This window comes from Papaver somniferum, chromosome 10 (genome assembly GCF_003573695.1).
Source record: "Papaver somniferum cultivar HN1 chromosome 10, ASM357369v1, whole genome shotgun sequence".
In the NCBI taxonomy this organism is placed as follows: Eukaryota; Viridiplantae; Streptophyta; class Magnoliopsida; order Ranunculales; family Papaveraceae; genus Papaver; species Papaver somniferum.
The window spans coordinates 140,683,517-140,699,115 of record NC_039367.1 but is presented as its reverse complement, the minus strand read 5'-3'; the positions used below and the strand labels follow the sequence as shown (position 1 = coordinate 140,699,115).

Genomic DNA, 15,599 nt, shown 5'->3' with positions numbered 1-15,599 from the left:
TAAAGAAGGATAGAGAGATCAGATGGCTGAAGTTGATGTGGCTTTTGTCCAACCTCTAGAGCACAGGCCAAAGCCCAACAATTCTGCTGAGATAGTAGAAGGAATTCCAGTGATTGACCTCTTTTAATTAACACAGAATTATCAGAGTTCGGATTCAGTCGGTGTTCAAACTGAGATTGTTTCCAAGTCGTCAATCACGGCGTACCGTGTGAACTCCAACAAAGAGTCGATGCAACAGTGAAGAAATTCTTCCATCTGTCGCCTGAGGAAAGACGAAAAGTTAAGAGAGACGAGACTGATCCTTTGGGTTATTACGACACTGAGCATACCAAGAATGTTAGAGACTGGAAGGAAGTGTTCGACTTCACCGTGAAGGATCCCATGGTCTTACCTGCCTCATGTCAAGTTCATGACCAAAATTATGAACTCCATGAGTTGAGGAACCAATGGCCAAATTATCCTCCTTAATTCAGGTAAAACAGTTTTACAACAATCATTATCAGTGATTAATTACTATCAAAAGCGCAGCAGCTCATTGAGTCACTCATTTAATCAAATATGATACCAAATCAAGTGGCAGCGTGGTGGGCAACCCACAGGTCCCAGGATTGAAAGCTTGGCTCTGATAGAGAGAAAAGCTACCACATTTTCGTCTGTATTGACCAGTGATGGAACTGGGGAGTGGCTAGGGGTGCTCCAGTCAACCCCTGCAAAAAAAAAATTAAATGTATTTTCTGGGGAAAAAATTATAGCTCCCCTAGAAATTTGATTACTAGCCCATCCTACACTTGAAAAATATGCTAAAGCTATGGAAAAACTATCATTTAAGCTGCTAGAAATCATGGCCTTAAGCTTGGGCTTGCCAGAAAAGAGGTTAAATGGTTACTTCAATGATGAGCACACGAGTTTCATACGGTTAATCAACCACTACCCACCTTGTCCAGTACCACATTTGGCTCTTGGCGTGGGTCATCACAAAGATTCGGGTGCCTTGACTGTTCTAGCACAGGATGATGTTGGTGCCTTGGTGGTCTAGAAGTAAAGCGCAAAACAGATGGTGAGTGGATCAAGGTCATGCCTATTGCAGGTTCTTACATAATCAACGTTGGCGATATAATTCAGGTACATAAACTACATAACACATCGTGTGTCATCTTTTTTGGGGAGGACCTAGCTGATTAAGTTACTGTTATGACATTTTGATGTAACTATAGGTCTGGAGCAACGATGAGTACGAGAGTGCAGAACATAGGGTGGTGGTTAATTCTGAGAGGGCAAGATTTTCAATCCCTTTCTTTTTCAACCCTTCACATACTGTAATGGTAAAGCCATTAGACGAGCTGATAAACGACCAGAATCCAGCCAAATACAAGGAATATAATTGGGGTAAGTTTTTTAAGACTTGAAAAATAAGTGATTTCAAGTCCATCACTTCAAAGAATCCGACAATTTATGTATTCTTCTAGTCAAGCATGTATCTTTGTTTTCCATGTTTTTAAGTAATTTGTGGATCAGTTCGTGGTGACATATATTCAATTAAAACTACTTCGGCTTAGTTAATGCACTTTCTAGATTTCATAAACAACTCTTGATCAATTTGGACTTGTGTTGGAGATGTTGACTAAGAGGAATCTACTCGAACGAAAAGCCGATTATAGTTACAAACCCATATCTTTGTTCTTAAGGACTTTTAAATGGACGTTCTTCTTCATAAGACTAAACAAAACTTTTAACAGACTGCAATAAATAAACATATTCAGGTAATAAAACACTTTTACCGAAGAATTTGTTGGAGTTATTTGTTCGGAAGAAACTAAACTTGATCCGAAACTGCTAGCAGATGAATCTTAAATTGCAACTTGCTTAATTAACTGGTGTTTGTTTGTGGAATTCTTAGTTCTTTCGATGAATTATGTTTGTGTGGAACAGGAGATAGATAGAATCATATTGCGGCAAAAGAAATCTCAACTTAAAATGAGCTGCAAAACTTGTACAATTAAGAAAAAACAACAATTCTTAAATCAACAGTATTTTCACCTTTCGTTCATCTATATATACCAAAAACATTTATACTTCTTTTCCAGGTAATCACTATCAATTATTTCTCGCATATGCAAATCAAGTGATTAAAAATTGTGTAACAAGTACCACAATCATTGCTTTTGGTGTTGTATATTATCGGTTCCGTTGCTGCATCAAGGTCTGATCAATGCACGCATTTAAGGTAGAAAACCAACAAGAGGTACATATGTAGTGAGATGAGCAGGTATAGGTACTGATGTAGCATTTTCCCTAAGAGCACATCCCACAGCTTCAACAAAGATTACAACAAACTCGATTGCAAACTTCACCATTCTTATACATAATTCTATTCTCTGAATCACCATAACTTGATCTAACTTTTGTATATACGTTTCAAATTCTTTTCACTTTGAACCTTGCTTAGTAATTCTCACTTTCTTTTCTCTCTGTAACTCTGTTTACTAAGAACTTTAAAGCTTAAATCGTAGAATTGTTGCACTTTTCCTCCGAGAAAGTTTAAACTTGTTCTTGTCCCCGCGTGTAATGTTTTCTCTCTACTGCTATAATTTATTAGTAGCTTTATGCTTATATACTCTTCCAGAAACCTGTATAAAATGGCCTTTGGGACACCTTAATAGCCAGAGCCGTTTATTCTTCTCACTCGTTCTATCTCGAAATCTATATGCACCCACCAAATTTTTGTGGATAGGATTGCATAAATAGTACAATAGCTAGTAATAATAGAGAAATATGTTTGTTGGCTGTCATAGTAGAGATATATAAAATTCATTCATGACATTCATATCTCACCTTTCACGTATAGTTTTTGCAGTACATGTTGATTAGTTTTATATCAGGACAATTTGGCTAGTGTTCGCCATGCATATCCATCTTAGTCATTTGACTTCTTCTTACTAATGTTACTTAATTACTCATCACAATGAGATTTCTAGACAAACACGAGACCCATGCCAAAACTAAATGATATCAAGGAGAGTCCGTGAAATCTAAGAAAGTTGTAGAGAGGAAAAGTTTTGTATAAAGTTTTGTTTTTCTCAATACACAGCCATACTCTTTTCAGCCACAATAAAGAGTATTTATTACAAACTTAAGTCATCTAGACTATGACTTGACTTGACCAATAATCTTGACAAAGACTCATACTGACTTTGACTAATATTCCTAATAGCCCCCTGAAGTTGATACTGGCAGGCACAATAATGAACTTGATAAAAAAAAAGAAGCTAGAACAAGTATTTAAGATACAGTAGAAGACTGAGAAGCAAAGCCTGTAAAGTGAACACCATCTTCAGTAACTGGTGGAACAACCTCTGCAGCGGCATCATCATCAACAGTAGAAAATTGTGAAGGTGAAATGCCCAACAGTTGTTGTAACAAAGTAGAGAATGCAGGAAAACAGAGCCCCTTTGTGAATAAATTTGAAAGCTGACTTTCTGAAGCAACATGCTGAACTTTCAAGAATCCAGACAACACCAAATCCCTTACCACATGATATTGGACTTCTATGTGTTTTTCCCTGGCATGAAACACTGGATTAAATGCTAGGCAAATAGCAGAAGTTTTGTCACAATTTACAGTTGTTGGATAAGTAACTGAAATATGTAGTTCTTTAAACAGATTTGATAACCATTCTAACTCAGAAGCCACAACTGACAAAGACTCATATTCTGCCTCTGCAGATGATCTTGACACTGTAGGTTGCTTTTTGCTTGACCATGATATTAATGAATTTCCCATAAAAACTGCATAACCTGAAGTAGACCTTCTTGTATCAGGGCATCCAGCCCAATCAGAGTCAGTAAAAGTTGTAATTGCACTTGTATCCCCTTTTCTTAAAACAAGTCCTAAACCAAGTGATCCTTTTAAATACCTCAAAATCCTTTTAACTAAAAGCAGATGAATGTCTGTATGAGCATGCATGAACTGAGATACACAATTGACACCATAAGCTATGTCAGGTCTTGTAAGAGTTAGATATTTTAAGCTACCAACTATAGTTTTGTATTCTGATGGATTATCCAATAAGATTCCATCATGAATAGAGGCTCTGAATTCCTTTACTACAGGTGTATTACAAGGCTTACAATGAAGCATATTAGCTTTCGTTAATAACTCTAGGATATACTTTTTCTGTGTTGAAAGTATAGAATCATCAGTTCTAGCATCCTCTATTCCCAAAAAATAATTCAAGCCACCCAACTGCTTCATTGCAAATTCAGCACTTAATTTTTGAATAAAAGTACTCATAAGATCATCTGAACTACCAGTAAGTATTATATCATCCACATAAAGTAAGAGAATCATCACAGCAGTTGAAGAAGTATTCTAAAGTAATGAAGAATCACCAGTCATATGTGCAGATGCACCAGAATCAGAAAGCCATTGAGTTGAGATGGAAGGATCATCATTTGTTGCCATCACACTCATATTAAAACCAGAAAAATCCTGTGAAGTACTAGCATTGCCATTTTCACTATTATTTTCATTTTGCTGTTGAAGAGAAGAATCAGAAACTCCCACAAAACCAGTAGCTGGTAGTGGATAATAGCTAAAGTGACATCTACTAGCATAATGGTCTTTCTTTCTACAAATTTGACATTCTACATGAGAGAAATCCCATTGACCTCTTCTGGAATCACCATTAGATGAAGAAGCATCTCTTGTATCACCATTAATAGTATGTGGAAATTGCACATTTTGCTTAGGACCATTAGCATTCTTGTAATTTCCATAATTTGAAGCAGACCCATTTTTTTTCTTGTTCCCATTACTTTGATTATACCCTGAACCATTTGTGTTTCTACCATAAAAAGCAGCAGGATTTTGAGAATCAAAGATAACAGTACTATCTCTACGTTGATCACTAATCCATTGCTCATGAGCAATAAGTCTTTCCTTCAATTCACCAAAAGAATAAGGAGTATCCCTATTTTGAGCAGAAATTACAAAATTGTCATATTCCCTTCCTAATCCATTTAGAGCATGCATCAACAAATCAAAATCACTTACTTTTTCTCCAATAGCAGCCAAAGAATATGCAATCTCCGTTATCTTTTGTAAATAAACCATGAGAGTCATATTTCCTTTCTTGAGTCCAAATAATTGAGCTCTCAACATATTTTTCCTTGCAAGATTTTGAGATCTAGAACTTGATTCAAGGTAATTCCAAATTTCCCTAGCATAAGTTAATCCAAACACATCACCAGAAATAGTTGAAGTAAAAATTGTTTTCAAACAACTAACAACAAATCTATCCATTTTTCTCCAATGAACCCATCTTGGATTCAGAGTACGAACTCCATCAACTAGAATTATTTCTTGAGGTTCTTGAATTTCCCGAGTAAGATGTCCATACAAATCCGTTGTAATCAAGATAGACTCAAATTGATCTCGCCAAAGGAGAAAATTTGAACCATCCAATTTTAATGAAACAAAATTTGTGATATTTGTAAACGGGAGTTGAAAATTCAGAGAGTTACCAGATGTATCAGCGGAAGCCATTGTTTCTGTGTTGATGTTGTTGTTGTCGTGATTAACTCTCTTGTTACACCTCTCATAAACAAGCATAGTAATCTAAAGACCCATATCAAAGATATTGTAAGAACTCAGATGTTCTTGATAAAAAATTCTTGAAAAATTTGTTGTAATTTATGGGTGATCAACGAAAAAGGTATTTGAAAAGATGTTAAGCTTGATTGATGAAAGAAATTTTGTTGAAAAAAAAATAGGGTTTGGATCAGAACTGCTCTGATACCATGTGAAATCTAAGAAAGTTGTAGAGAAGAAAAGTTTTGTATAAAGTTTTGTTTTTCTCAATACACATTCATACTCTTTTCGGACACAATAAAGAGTATTTATTACAAACTTAAGTCATTTAGACTATGACTTGACTTGACCAATAATCTTGACAAAGACTCAGACTGACTTTGACTGATATTCCTAAACGTGTTGCATTGATATGGTTAAGTTTTATGCGCAGTGTGAATTACTCGCCGCGTATGATGACCGTTCTGCCAATAATTAAGGACTTGACACGTTAAGAAACAAAGCAATTCCTCCGAGCTACCTTACCATTTAATAGTACCGTCGGAAATTAGATGGTCGGTAGATTGCATTGAGCAGTGAGATATGATCTTGATTAGATGTCTCTTTCGTTTATTATCTTCTTGTCTATTCCATTGGTCTTAAGATAGATCTTTGTTCTTTAATCAACAAGAACCAAAGAAGAATATGCTATCAATTAGTGTCCATTGAATGTCAATATTATGCAAATTAGGTGGTGATAATTAAACTATAGTTACATTATATTATTGTCCATCAAACTAAGAACAGGACTAAGATGGTGTTAGGTATGTTGGAGACACCCGGAATTTAAACTCTTTTTAATTAATCTTTATTGATAAAACTAGCAAAAAATGAATAACATTTTATGTTGAACTAGGCTATGGGATGTTTTTGTTTATACTGCAGCTCCTTTGTTTCTGTGAACTTGGCTAATTCTAGGCCACTTATACAAGTAAAACCAATGTGATTATATAGATAGGTGACCGACCAAATATTTGCAAATATAAGTGATATAGATGCGCACATTCGATGAGTTAATACAGTTAAAGTTTGCTGCCTAGCAGTGTGTCACATCCGCAAGCCGCAAATGCACCTTGTAAAATTCGGGCACGAGTGTAATCCTGCAGTAACGTGGTTCGGTGAATCAAGTTTGGCCCACAATTATTTCATCATTATAAGTTTTTTTGTTCATCTACTGCTCCTAGATATTGTAAATTCTTCCTTCTGATTTCATTTTTAGGCTGAGATTCATGTTGTATAGACGTGTAAAAGGAAACAGGCACAAAATATCTATAACAACCATCACAAACGAATGAAGACCGTCAGTAAAACAATTTTAATATCTTTGCTTTATATAGTTCACAAAATTTGTTAAAAAGACCAAAATCAATAATTTCTGGGTGAAAAGGATGTTTAGATTTTGATATTGTTTAAATGGACAAAAATGTAAAAATAGCCAGGATGTAAACAGTTTCATCCTACCCATTTTCAAATATTTTTTCTTATTTTTAATTTACATAAGGATGCATCCAGTTTCATCCTTGCTGTTTTTTAAGTTTAAGTCAGGATGAATCCAATTTATCTTTGCTATTTTTTTGGTGTCCATTTCACCCATATAAATTTTTACTCGTCCATTTAAATCATGTTTTAAATATATTTGGACAAATGACCCATTTTCCGTATATAGTTCAAATAAATATCTTCGCATTGAGCATACAAAGAGAAATTACCTACGCCTGTAGAGATATCCTTGCTTGAAGAACTGTAACTCTGATTTAAATATTAAAATATTCCATCCTATCTTTGAACAAAGCAAAGATATTTGTGGATCTCGATCAAAGTTTCTTTCATGAATGATTATCATTATATTAGTTTCCACGAACATCACTTTCTCATATTTAAGCTTATCGTCGCGGTTTTGCAGCTTAATTGACTATTAACTAAACATTATATGTTTTATAGTTGAGTCTCAACTAAAAAATTTTGATTGATTAATTAAAGCCTAATTATACACTAAGCTTTCTCAGTTCCAACAACTTGGCAAATATTAGGAATTCAAAAATGAAAAGTAAGCGTCAAACAGTACGAATATTAACTTTTTATTTGTTAGATATTTATTAACAGTGGCTTAAGGCGATGGGAACAGACCCAGATCCTAGTTAGCAATTCGGGGTACGGAGGGGAGTTCGGGACGGCATACTTACGGAAATTATACGGATTCGGATAGATCGGATTCGGTCAAAAATGCGGTCAACAGTTCGTTGTTCGGCAATAGTTCGGAACGGCATACGTACGTGTATAATTCGTTTTAAAAATATAAATTCGGTATCGAAAATTCGGCACACACTAAATTATTGGAAAATGTATTCTAGTGTAGAATCACATAGAAATATGATTTAATCTGAATATATCAAAGTTATCTAATTCAAAATCATCAATCAACATGTGGTTCGGTGGTTGGAACCCTAGTTAGCAATTCGGGATTCGGTAAACGTACGGAACGGCAAACGTACGAGTATTATACGGTTTTGTAAAATCCAGATTCGGTCCAAAATTCGATCAACGGGACGTGATTCGTCATTAATTCGGAACGGCATACGTACGTGTATAATTCGATTTATAAATGTGAGTTCGGCTCTGAAAATTCGGTATCTATATATAACAAATAATTTGTATTTATAAGGTCATAGACCAATTTTTATGCATATGTGTGAGTTATTTAAGGAAAAAATAAACTCAATATGATGATATTAATAATATATACAACATTAGTTATCCAAAAGGACGTCGTATGGTGGTTTAGATGCTTGGTTAGTGAGTTTGAGATCTCTCTCACCTTCACCTTCAAATCTCTTCAGTCTTTTTTGTTTCATAAAAATTACAACACGTCTAATATTCGATCGTGTATGTTCGGGAGGCAGTAAAGCCCAAAAAGTGGAGTCTTTGAAAAATAAAAGCTAAAGAATTTATGGCGAATTAAGCGGACGTATCACTCGGGATACGTAAAATTCGTGAACGATTCGCGAATAATCCGGGAATGACACATAATACGCTACTTGGGTTCGGAGTTGCAAACGTACGCGAATAAGACGGTAAAATTCGTGATACGGAAAAATTCGCGAATGATTCACGAATCATTCGCGAACTTACTAACTAGGGTTGGAACCTCATTTAACACCCTTCAGGTCAGGGGTTCCGAACCCAAACTTCTACATTTTTTAGAAAACCTTAAAATAAAGTGGTTCTAACCGACTCAGCCCAACTAACTCACTTAATCGGCCTAACTAACTCACCCAACCCAACGTCCGAATTACTTGGATACGCGCCCAACTAACTCACCGAACCCAACGTCCGAATTAGTCGGATACGCGAATTATTCACGACAAATTCGGGTGACCCATATTATACGCGCACTGGATTCCGAATTTAAGTAATTCGGAAGTATCATTCAAATTTGTAAATTATTCGGGAATAATTCGCCGAATTGCTAACTAGGGTCCAGATGGCCAGATGGGCATTATCCAGAGAAAACGTCTATATGCATTTCAAAATTGAATAATGTGTATACATGTGGTTAGATTAATTAGTACGTAGAAAAGGACATTCAAGATTACAATCATAGAGGACACTATACATGGTGGTCCATTACTTTGATCTTGAATCCACCATGTTCTGTAAGAACCATTATTTGGGCACTACTCAAAAATGACGTGGATTATTAAGTGATAAAATATCAACCTATAATTATAAGGGGTATCATAAAATGTGAAAATGACTAATGTATCCTTTACCTATATATATTCGGCTTTGCTACATGCACAGCGAAGTGTATGCACCGAGAGGATCTAACGGTAGAAAGGTCACCCTCTCTGCATTGGGATAGGGGTGAGGTATGAGTGGGCCCCACCCCCTCTCACATGGTGCATACACTTCGCTGTGTATAAATCTTTTTCGATATATATTTAACCACCTCCTCCCATCACCACCACATATATATAATAACCATCTCATCCCATCACCATCGCTGCTCACCACCACCTACCACCACCGACCACCACCACCACCGACCATCTCGAACCACCACCACAGCCACCTCTATATATAACTTAATTCAAATCATTAACAAAACAAAATCAAAATCAAAATCAAAATTATAATAAACCCATTAATTGTCATTCGTTTTTGGTTTAAAAAATGAGAAGTAATCATTAAAATGAGTTGAAAATGGAAGTTGTAGAGAGAAGTTCGGCTAGGAATTATCTGAAAAACTTTGTCGAACTAGCCGAACTCAACTTTAATGGAGGTTTTTCTTTCAGAGAAAAGTTCGGTTACGTCGGAATTTTTTTCTCCTAACCGAACTTTTCTCTGAAAACCTATATATTGAGTCCGGTTGCGTCGCAAATTTTTTCATTTTATTTTCCCAGACCAACTTTTAGTTCGGTTACGTCGCAATTTTTTCTGCTAACCGAACTTTTCTCTGAAAGAAAAAAATCCATTAAAGCTGAGTACGACTAGCTGTGTTTTTAGAAACATTGACCGAACTACACTTGCAGATGAGTTCGGCTACCTGTTCTTCAAATGCCGTAGCCGAACTTTGTTAACCAAACCGAAATCAATTTGTAAATTGTTCATTTTTAGGAATGTTTTGGCCAATTCAAGCACCATTAACTAAATTTGAAGTATTCGTGAGTACCCAGAACATCATACTCTTGTTGTGGCTCTTAAAGAAAAAGATCTAACTTTTTTTCTTCCAAAACCCTCATCTTCATTATCACCTTCATTTTCTTCTTCTCCCTGTCAATAATCCTTTTTTTGAAAAAAATCAAATTATTAATTTAATCTCACTATTCATTAATTAACTCACTAATTAATACACTAACAACTATTATTATCAAGGGCGAGTTTGGTATTAAAAAAAATAGATAAGGGGTGACTCAAAATTACTTCAAATACACCCAAAAAAATGAAGAGTATTCCCCCTCCATTTTTGAGTAGTGCCCAAAAAATCATTCTTCTTTAATGAAATGAAATTTTTTAAACCAAGCCCAAATAGGGAGCTTTTGATGTGCATCAAGAGCTGAAGAAAAAGGGAAGGGTAATTTGAGGATAAAGCCATGTAAAAAAGAACGAAAATTTGTAATAGTAGTCAAGGATCTATAGGTAGGGCTGTTCATGGTCGGTTTTGGTTCGGTTTCTAGCCAAACCAAAACCGAAACCAATACTATTGGTTTCTAAAAATCTAAACCAAACCAATCCATTAACCATTGGTTCGGTTTCCAAATGGTTCCAGTTGGTTTCGGTTTGTCCCAGTGGTTTTTGGTTAACCAATACACAAATTTATAGATAAAAGAATCGTAGTTGTCGATAGTATTGCTTTGCACAAATTTACAGACAAAAAAAAAATCAAGAATAGTTAAAGCTTACTCTAATTCTAGAGATCAAAAGAAAATATATAATATATCTTAATTTAGTTATTGAAAAATAAAAAAGAAGGAAGACGGAAGAAAAAAGTCGAGTAGCAGCAGCTGTAGTTGGGGGTGGAGAAGGGAGGCGACTGAGAGAAGGAGAAAGAGAAAGAGGGAGAGTATCATAATGAATTATTAGATTTAGGCTTTCTATTTATCCTCTAAATCAATGGGTAGAATCTAATACTTGTAAATCGACGGTAGAAACTAAGTTTAAAAATTAATCAGTTTTCCAATGGTTTTTGGTTCGGTTTTAGAGGTCAAACCAAACCAAAACCAACACTATCGGTTTCCCACTTTCTACACCGTAACCAATCCATTAGTAAATGGTTCGGTTTGGTTTCTTCCTAATTGGTCTGGTTTGGTCCGGTTCCAGCGGAAAACCGAAACCATGTTCAGAGCTATCTATAGGCAATTTCTCCCCTTCCCTGGCAGCTCCATCATGGCTATATTGGATCTAAGATTTTTTTCCCCTGAAGGAACATCGACAGTGCTGGCAATTACGGATCAGAATGGGATTGCTAAATATGCATATTTTGTCAACCTCAATTGCCATCTGGAAGTGTTAAATATGACAAGTTTATACTAATAGCTAGGTAAATATAGCTATATGCAACTTCAAGTCCCGTCTCGTGCTATTCTGGGTTAAAAAATGAATCACTACGAACTCATTCTGAAGCAAGCAGAGAACCAATCCCTACTACCTATTTAACGAGTCTCAAGCTCGTCAACGCTATTAGAGCGGTCAGGAGACCATTTAGCCGATAAGGACCCGATTAATTAGAGACGAACGTTAATTAACAAAAATTAATCTAACAACGATCTACATACGAAACTAGTATCACTAGATAGGTCTCGAAAAGTTATGCGATCTGGATTACTCGAACGCGTCATTCGGATACAGGACGAAGAAGATTTCCTCTGAATACTCGAAGGGAAAAATAATCATTTTTTTCATTTAAACCGCTTGGCTCCCGTTATCAATTCAATGGGTTCCTTTATAAGTTTTACTGGTCTTATCATCACAAAGACGTGTTGAAGAGATTCATTTCTCTTTTTTCCTTTCTTCTTTCTTCTTATCTTTTTTTCTTCTTCTCCGCCTCTCTTTCGATCTCAGTCTCTGAGATTCGAGTGTTTATTTGTATGAGAATTCTTGTAGACCTTTTTTCCTTGATAACTGAGTGAGGAGGTGTTTTGACTGAAGCTGATTTACTGCTGGAAAAGCAGAGATTTGGGTAAGTTAAATTAGGGTTTTGTAATTGATTGAAATTTCTTTATGAAATCGTTTTGTTTTGATCGGTTTTAGTTGGGTTTGTGTTTATTTGAAGTTTAGATGATTCTACAAGGTTTAATTTCAGTTTCTTAGTTGTTTGAATTAGATATTAGGGTTTGAGTTTTAATTAGGAATTGAATGAATAGTTTTCAAAGGAAGATGAATTGGGTAATTAGAGCTGTTGGTGATGGTTTGGGATTAGAGTTCTGTGACAAGAAGATGTTGAAGATTGTTTTGGTGGTTTGTGAAGTTGAGAAGTTAAAGTTGTAAGCTGAATTACAGGGGATGAAGAAGAATTAGAGAGTGGTCTTGTAAATAGTATAGTATTGAAATCTGAAGAAGTTTGCAGTTTTATGGGTTGTGGTTTTATGGGCTATGGCAGTTTTATTGAACTGGCAGGGGACATGAAGAACTGATGATGAAACTGATTGGAGATAGATAAATGGGTTAGGGGAGATGAAGTTACAGATATTTTGATTGGCTTGGGAAGTTATGGAACTGGAATTGGATTTGAGTGAATATCCTAGATGTATATTAAGACTGGTGTTGTATTGAATCTGCAGTTGAAGATAGATTGGCGTGGTAGTGTTGCTGATGTTGAATTGAGTTTGAGACTGCAGTTAGTAGTGAAGATATTTTTGGTTGCAACTCACATGTACTTGGGTTGAACTTAGTTAGATGAATGAAGTGTTGCATCTGGAATTGCAAGTGATAGTGAATTCAGGGACTGGATATGGGAAGGCAGTGGTGATGCCGTTGTTGCTGATATGAGGTATGAAGGGTGGTTGGATATTGATTTGGTGTTACAAGTGAAGCTGTTAGTGCTGAATTGGTGAGAACAATGAAGAGCTGTGGTGATAATTAATGAATTACAAGACTTTAGAAATGGTCTTGTAGTTGAGGATGTTGTGTATGATAGTGTTGTTGTTGAATCTAAGATGGACGTTTTGATAGAGTTCAAGAGATTTTAATGAGTTGAAGTTGTATTAGGTTTAGTGATTTACTAGATTGCTGGAGGTAATGAAATTGTTGAGATGAAATGTTGAACTAGTGGTGTTGGTGGTCTAGATGAGTTGTACATGATTTGTGATTGCTAGCTGAGGATGTTGAGTCATGAGATAGACCTGCTGGTGGTGATTTCTGAGAAAGGGTGAAGATGGTTACATATGTGGCTGTTGAGGTTGGATCGAGGATTCATACATGGAGTTGAAATTAAAAGAATTAAGTAAGTGTCCTTATGTGTATCTAAGAGCTGAGTTAGTCTGGAATTGGTGTGGTGATGCTGTTCTGGTTAGTTGTGTTGGGACGAGTTGTGGATGTAGTTGTTGGTGCTTGATGTGATTTTCAATTGAGTTGTAGTAAGAAGATTCGTTCACTCATATTTGTTAAGAATTTGTTTTAAGACTTAATAAAGAAAATAAGAAAAAATATATATACACAATTTGTCACAAGATGAAGAGTCGTTGAGACGCGGGATTCCACTACTTTTCATATTGTTATGGTTCAGTCATTAACTCTAGACAATATAGCTCAAACAAAAGAAGTTGTGACTCTAGTTCTTTGCCAAAAATAGATTTCGTAAAATATTATTTGTAAGTTAAAAGCATGACGCATCTACATTATTTAGAACTAAGCATGCGGCATCTAACAAAATAACAAATAATTAATAGAAACTATAAAGCAATTAAATCTATGCAAAAAGTCAATAAACGAATTAATTCATTTACCACAATCATGAAAAGTTGCTTCCTCCGTTGTCCCAGTGATGGGGTCTATCTCCGCATGGTGAAAACACACTCAGAGGAATTTTTTATTGCTCAAAAAGGTGTTTACAAGGAGAAAATGGATAAATAATTCAAAATCGGGTTTGTAACAATTATATTTGTTACAAACCAGAGAATTCTACTGTTGCTCTAAGCCTGTCTCCTGAATTACGACCCTCGGCTGTGGGTCGTTACCACTGTACATAAACGACTGTCCTTAGGCGTCCAATGAGTGGGTCGATGTTCTTCGTTTTCTTCACAGCAGCAGAAATGGTGGTTTTCTGCCACTTGATTATCTCGACTTTTTGATGCTCTGCAACTCTCCCAAACTCTTCATCCCCCTTGCTGACTTCTCAACTCCTCATTTATATACGCCAGAACTAAATATCTTCCCCTTAATTCCCAAATCTTCTCGCCATTAAAAATAATATCCGGGGAATATCTTTACGAATTTGCAGTTCATATAGTTTCCCATTTTATCTCCATCACGTGTCCTCTGGCAGCTAAGAACATGTAAACATGTTTAGAGAGAGTCAAACACCCTAACTGCGCACACCAGCTCATAAAAATCCCGTGGATGTACTCCTGCAAAACTCTTGCTTCACTGTTTTCTTCTCGCGGAATATCCAGCCAAATTGGATCGAACCAAAGGCCCATACCAAGCCTTTTAGGCTATATCACGTCCACCCATGAAGTTTCAGCGATTTAGTCTACCTCTAACGCATCCAAAATCCGATCGAGAAAACTGCCAGGAGTGAACACTTCTTCCCGCCAAAACAATGAATTTGAAATGAAGAAGAAGGGTTGCCCCCTATCCGGTCCTGGGGTGCGATTAGCAGCTGCCTAGAAATGGGGTGCCCCTTAGTAATTAGGTTACCCCTTATCAAAAGTGAGGGTCTGTATAGCAAATGTCCTCTGGGGGTGCCCTGAGTAACTTTTCGAGCCGATTTTTCCAAGAATGTTTATTTCCCCTACAAACACAGAAAACACCATAATAAGTACGAAATAGAGTACTAACAATACGGAACATTGAGGACACATTAGACACATAAATGCGTCTATCAGTGCTGATAAAGAAGGTTGCAGGTGGTTGACTATGTTGTGTATGATTTTGTGTAAGAGATTGACATGGAGAACAATTGCAGGTACAAGTGGGTTACGCCCAGATTATGAAGCTATGTATAGATGTGAAGAGTATGTTACTTAGAGTTAGGAATCAAAGTGTAGTGTTTGATGAAAACAAGACTTTGGTATGGAAGTTAGTTTGTAACTTAGAGAACTGGGTTTAGTTAGAACGTTATTGAGATTGTTTGTTCGCTTTTGTGTTTTGATTATGCGTTAAAGTGTTTGACTCTATTCTGCTCTTTGTTAGCTGAGCTAGATGTCCGACTTAGATCTTGTTCTGTCTGACTCGGTTTGTCAGACTAAGTCGACTCACCTGAATCAGTCTATATGACTGAGTTGAACCATTGACCCGACCTTTGACCGTTG

General features: G+C 36.1%; 1 protein-coding gene and 1 pseudogene across 1 annotated transcript; one reads left to right on the top strand and one right to left on the bottom strand.

The window, feature by feature from the left end:
- The first annotated feature begins 22 nt into the window (after positions 1-22).
- LOC113316342 lies at positions 23-1,466 on the top strand (annotated as a pseudogene).
- A 1,813-nt stretch (positions 1,467-3,279) lies between these two features.
- LOC113316341 (uncharacterized mitochondrial protein AtMg00810-like) lies at positions 3,280-4,347 on the bottom strand. Its single transcript, XM_026564544.1, has one exon. The coding sequence runs from the start codon at positions 4,345-4,347 to the stop codon at positions 3,280-3,282; it is 1,068 nt and encodes a 355-aa protein (XP_026420329.1).
- Between the last annotated feature and the right edge of the window lie 11,252 nt (positions 4,348-15,599).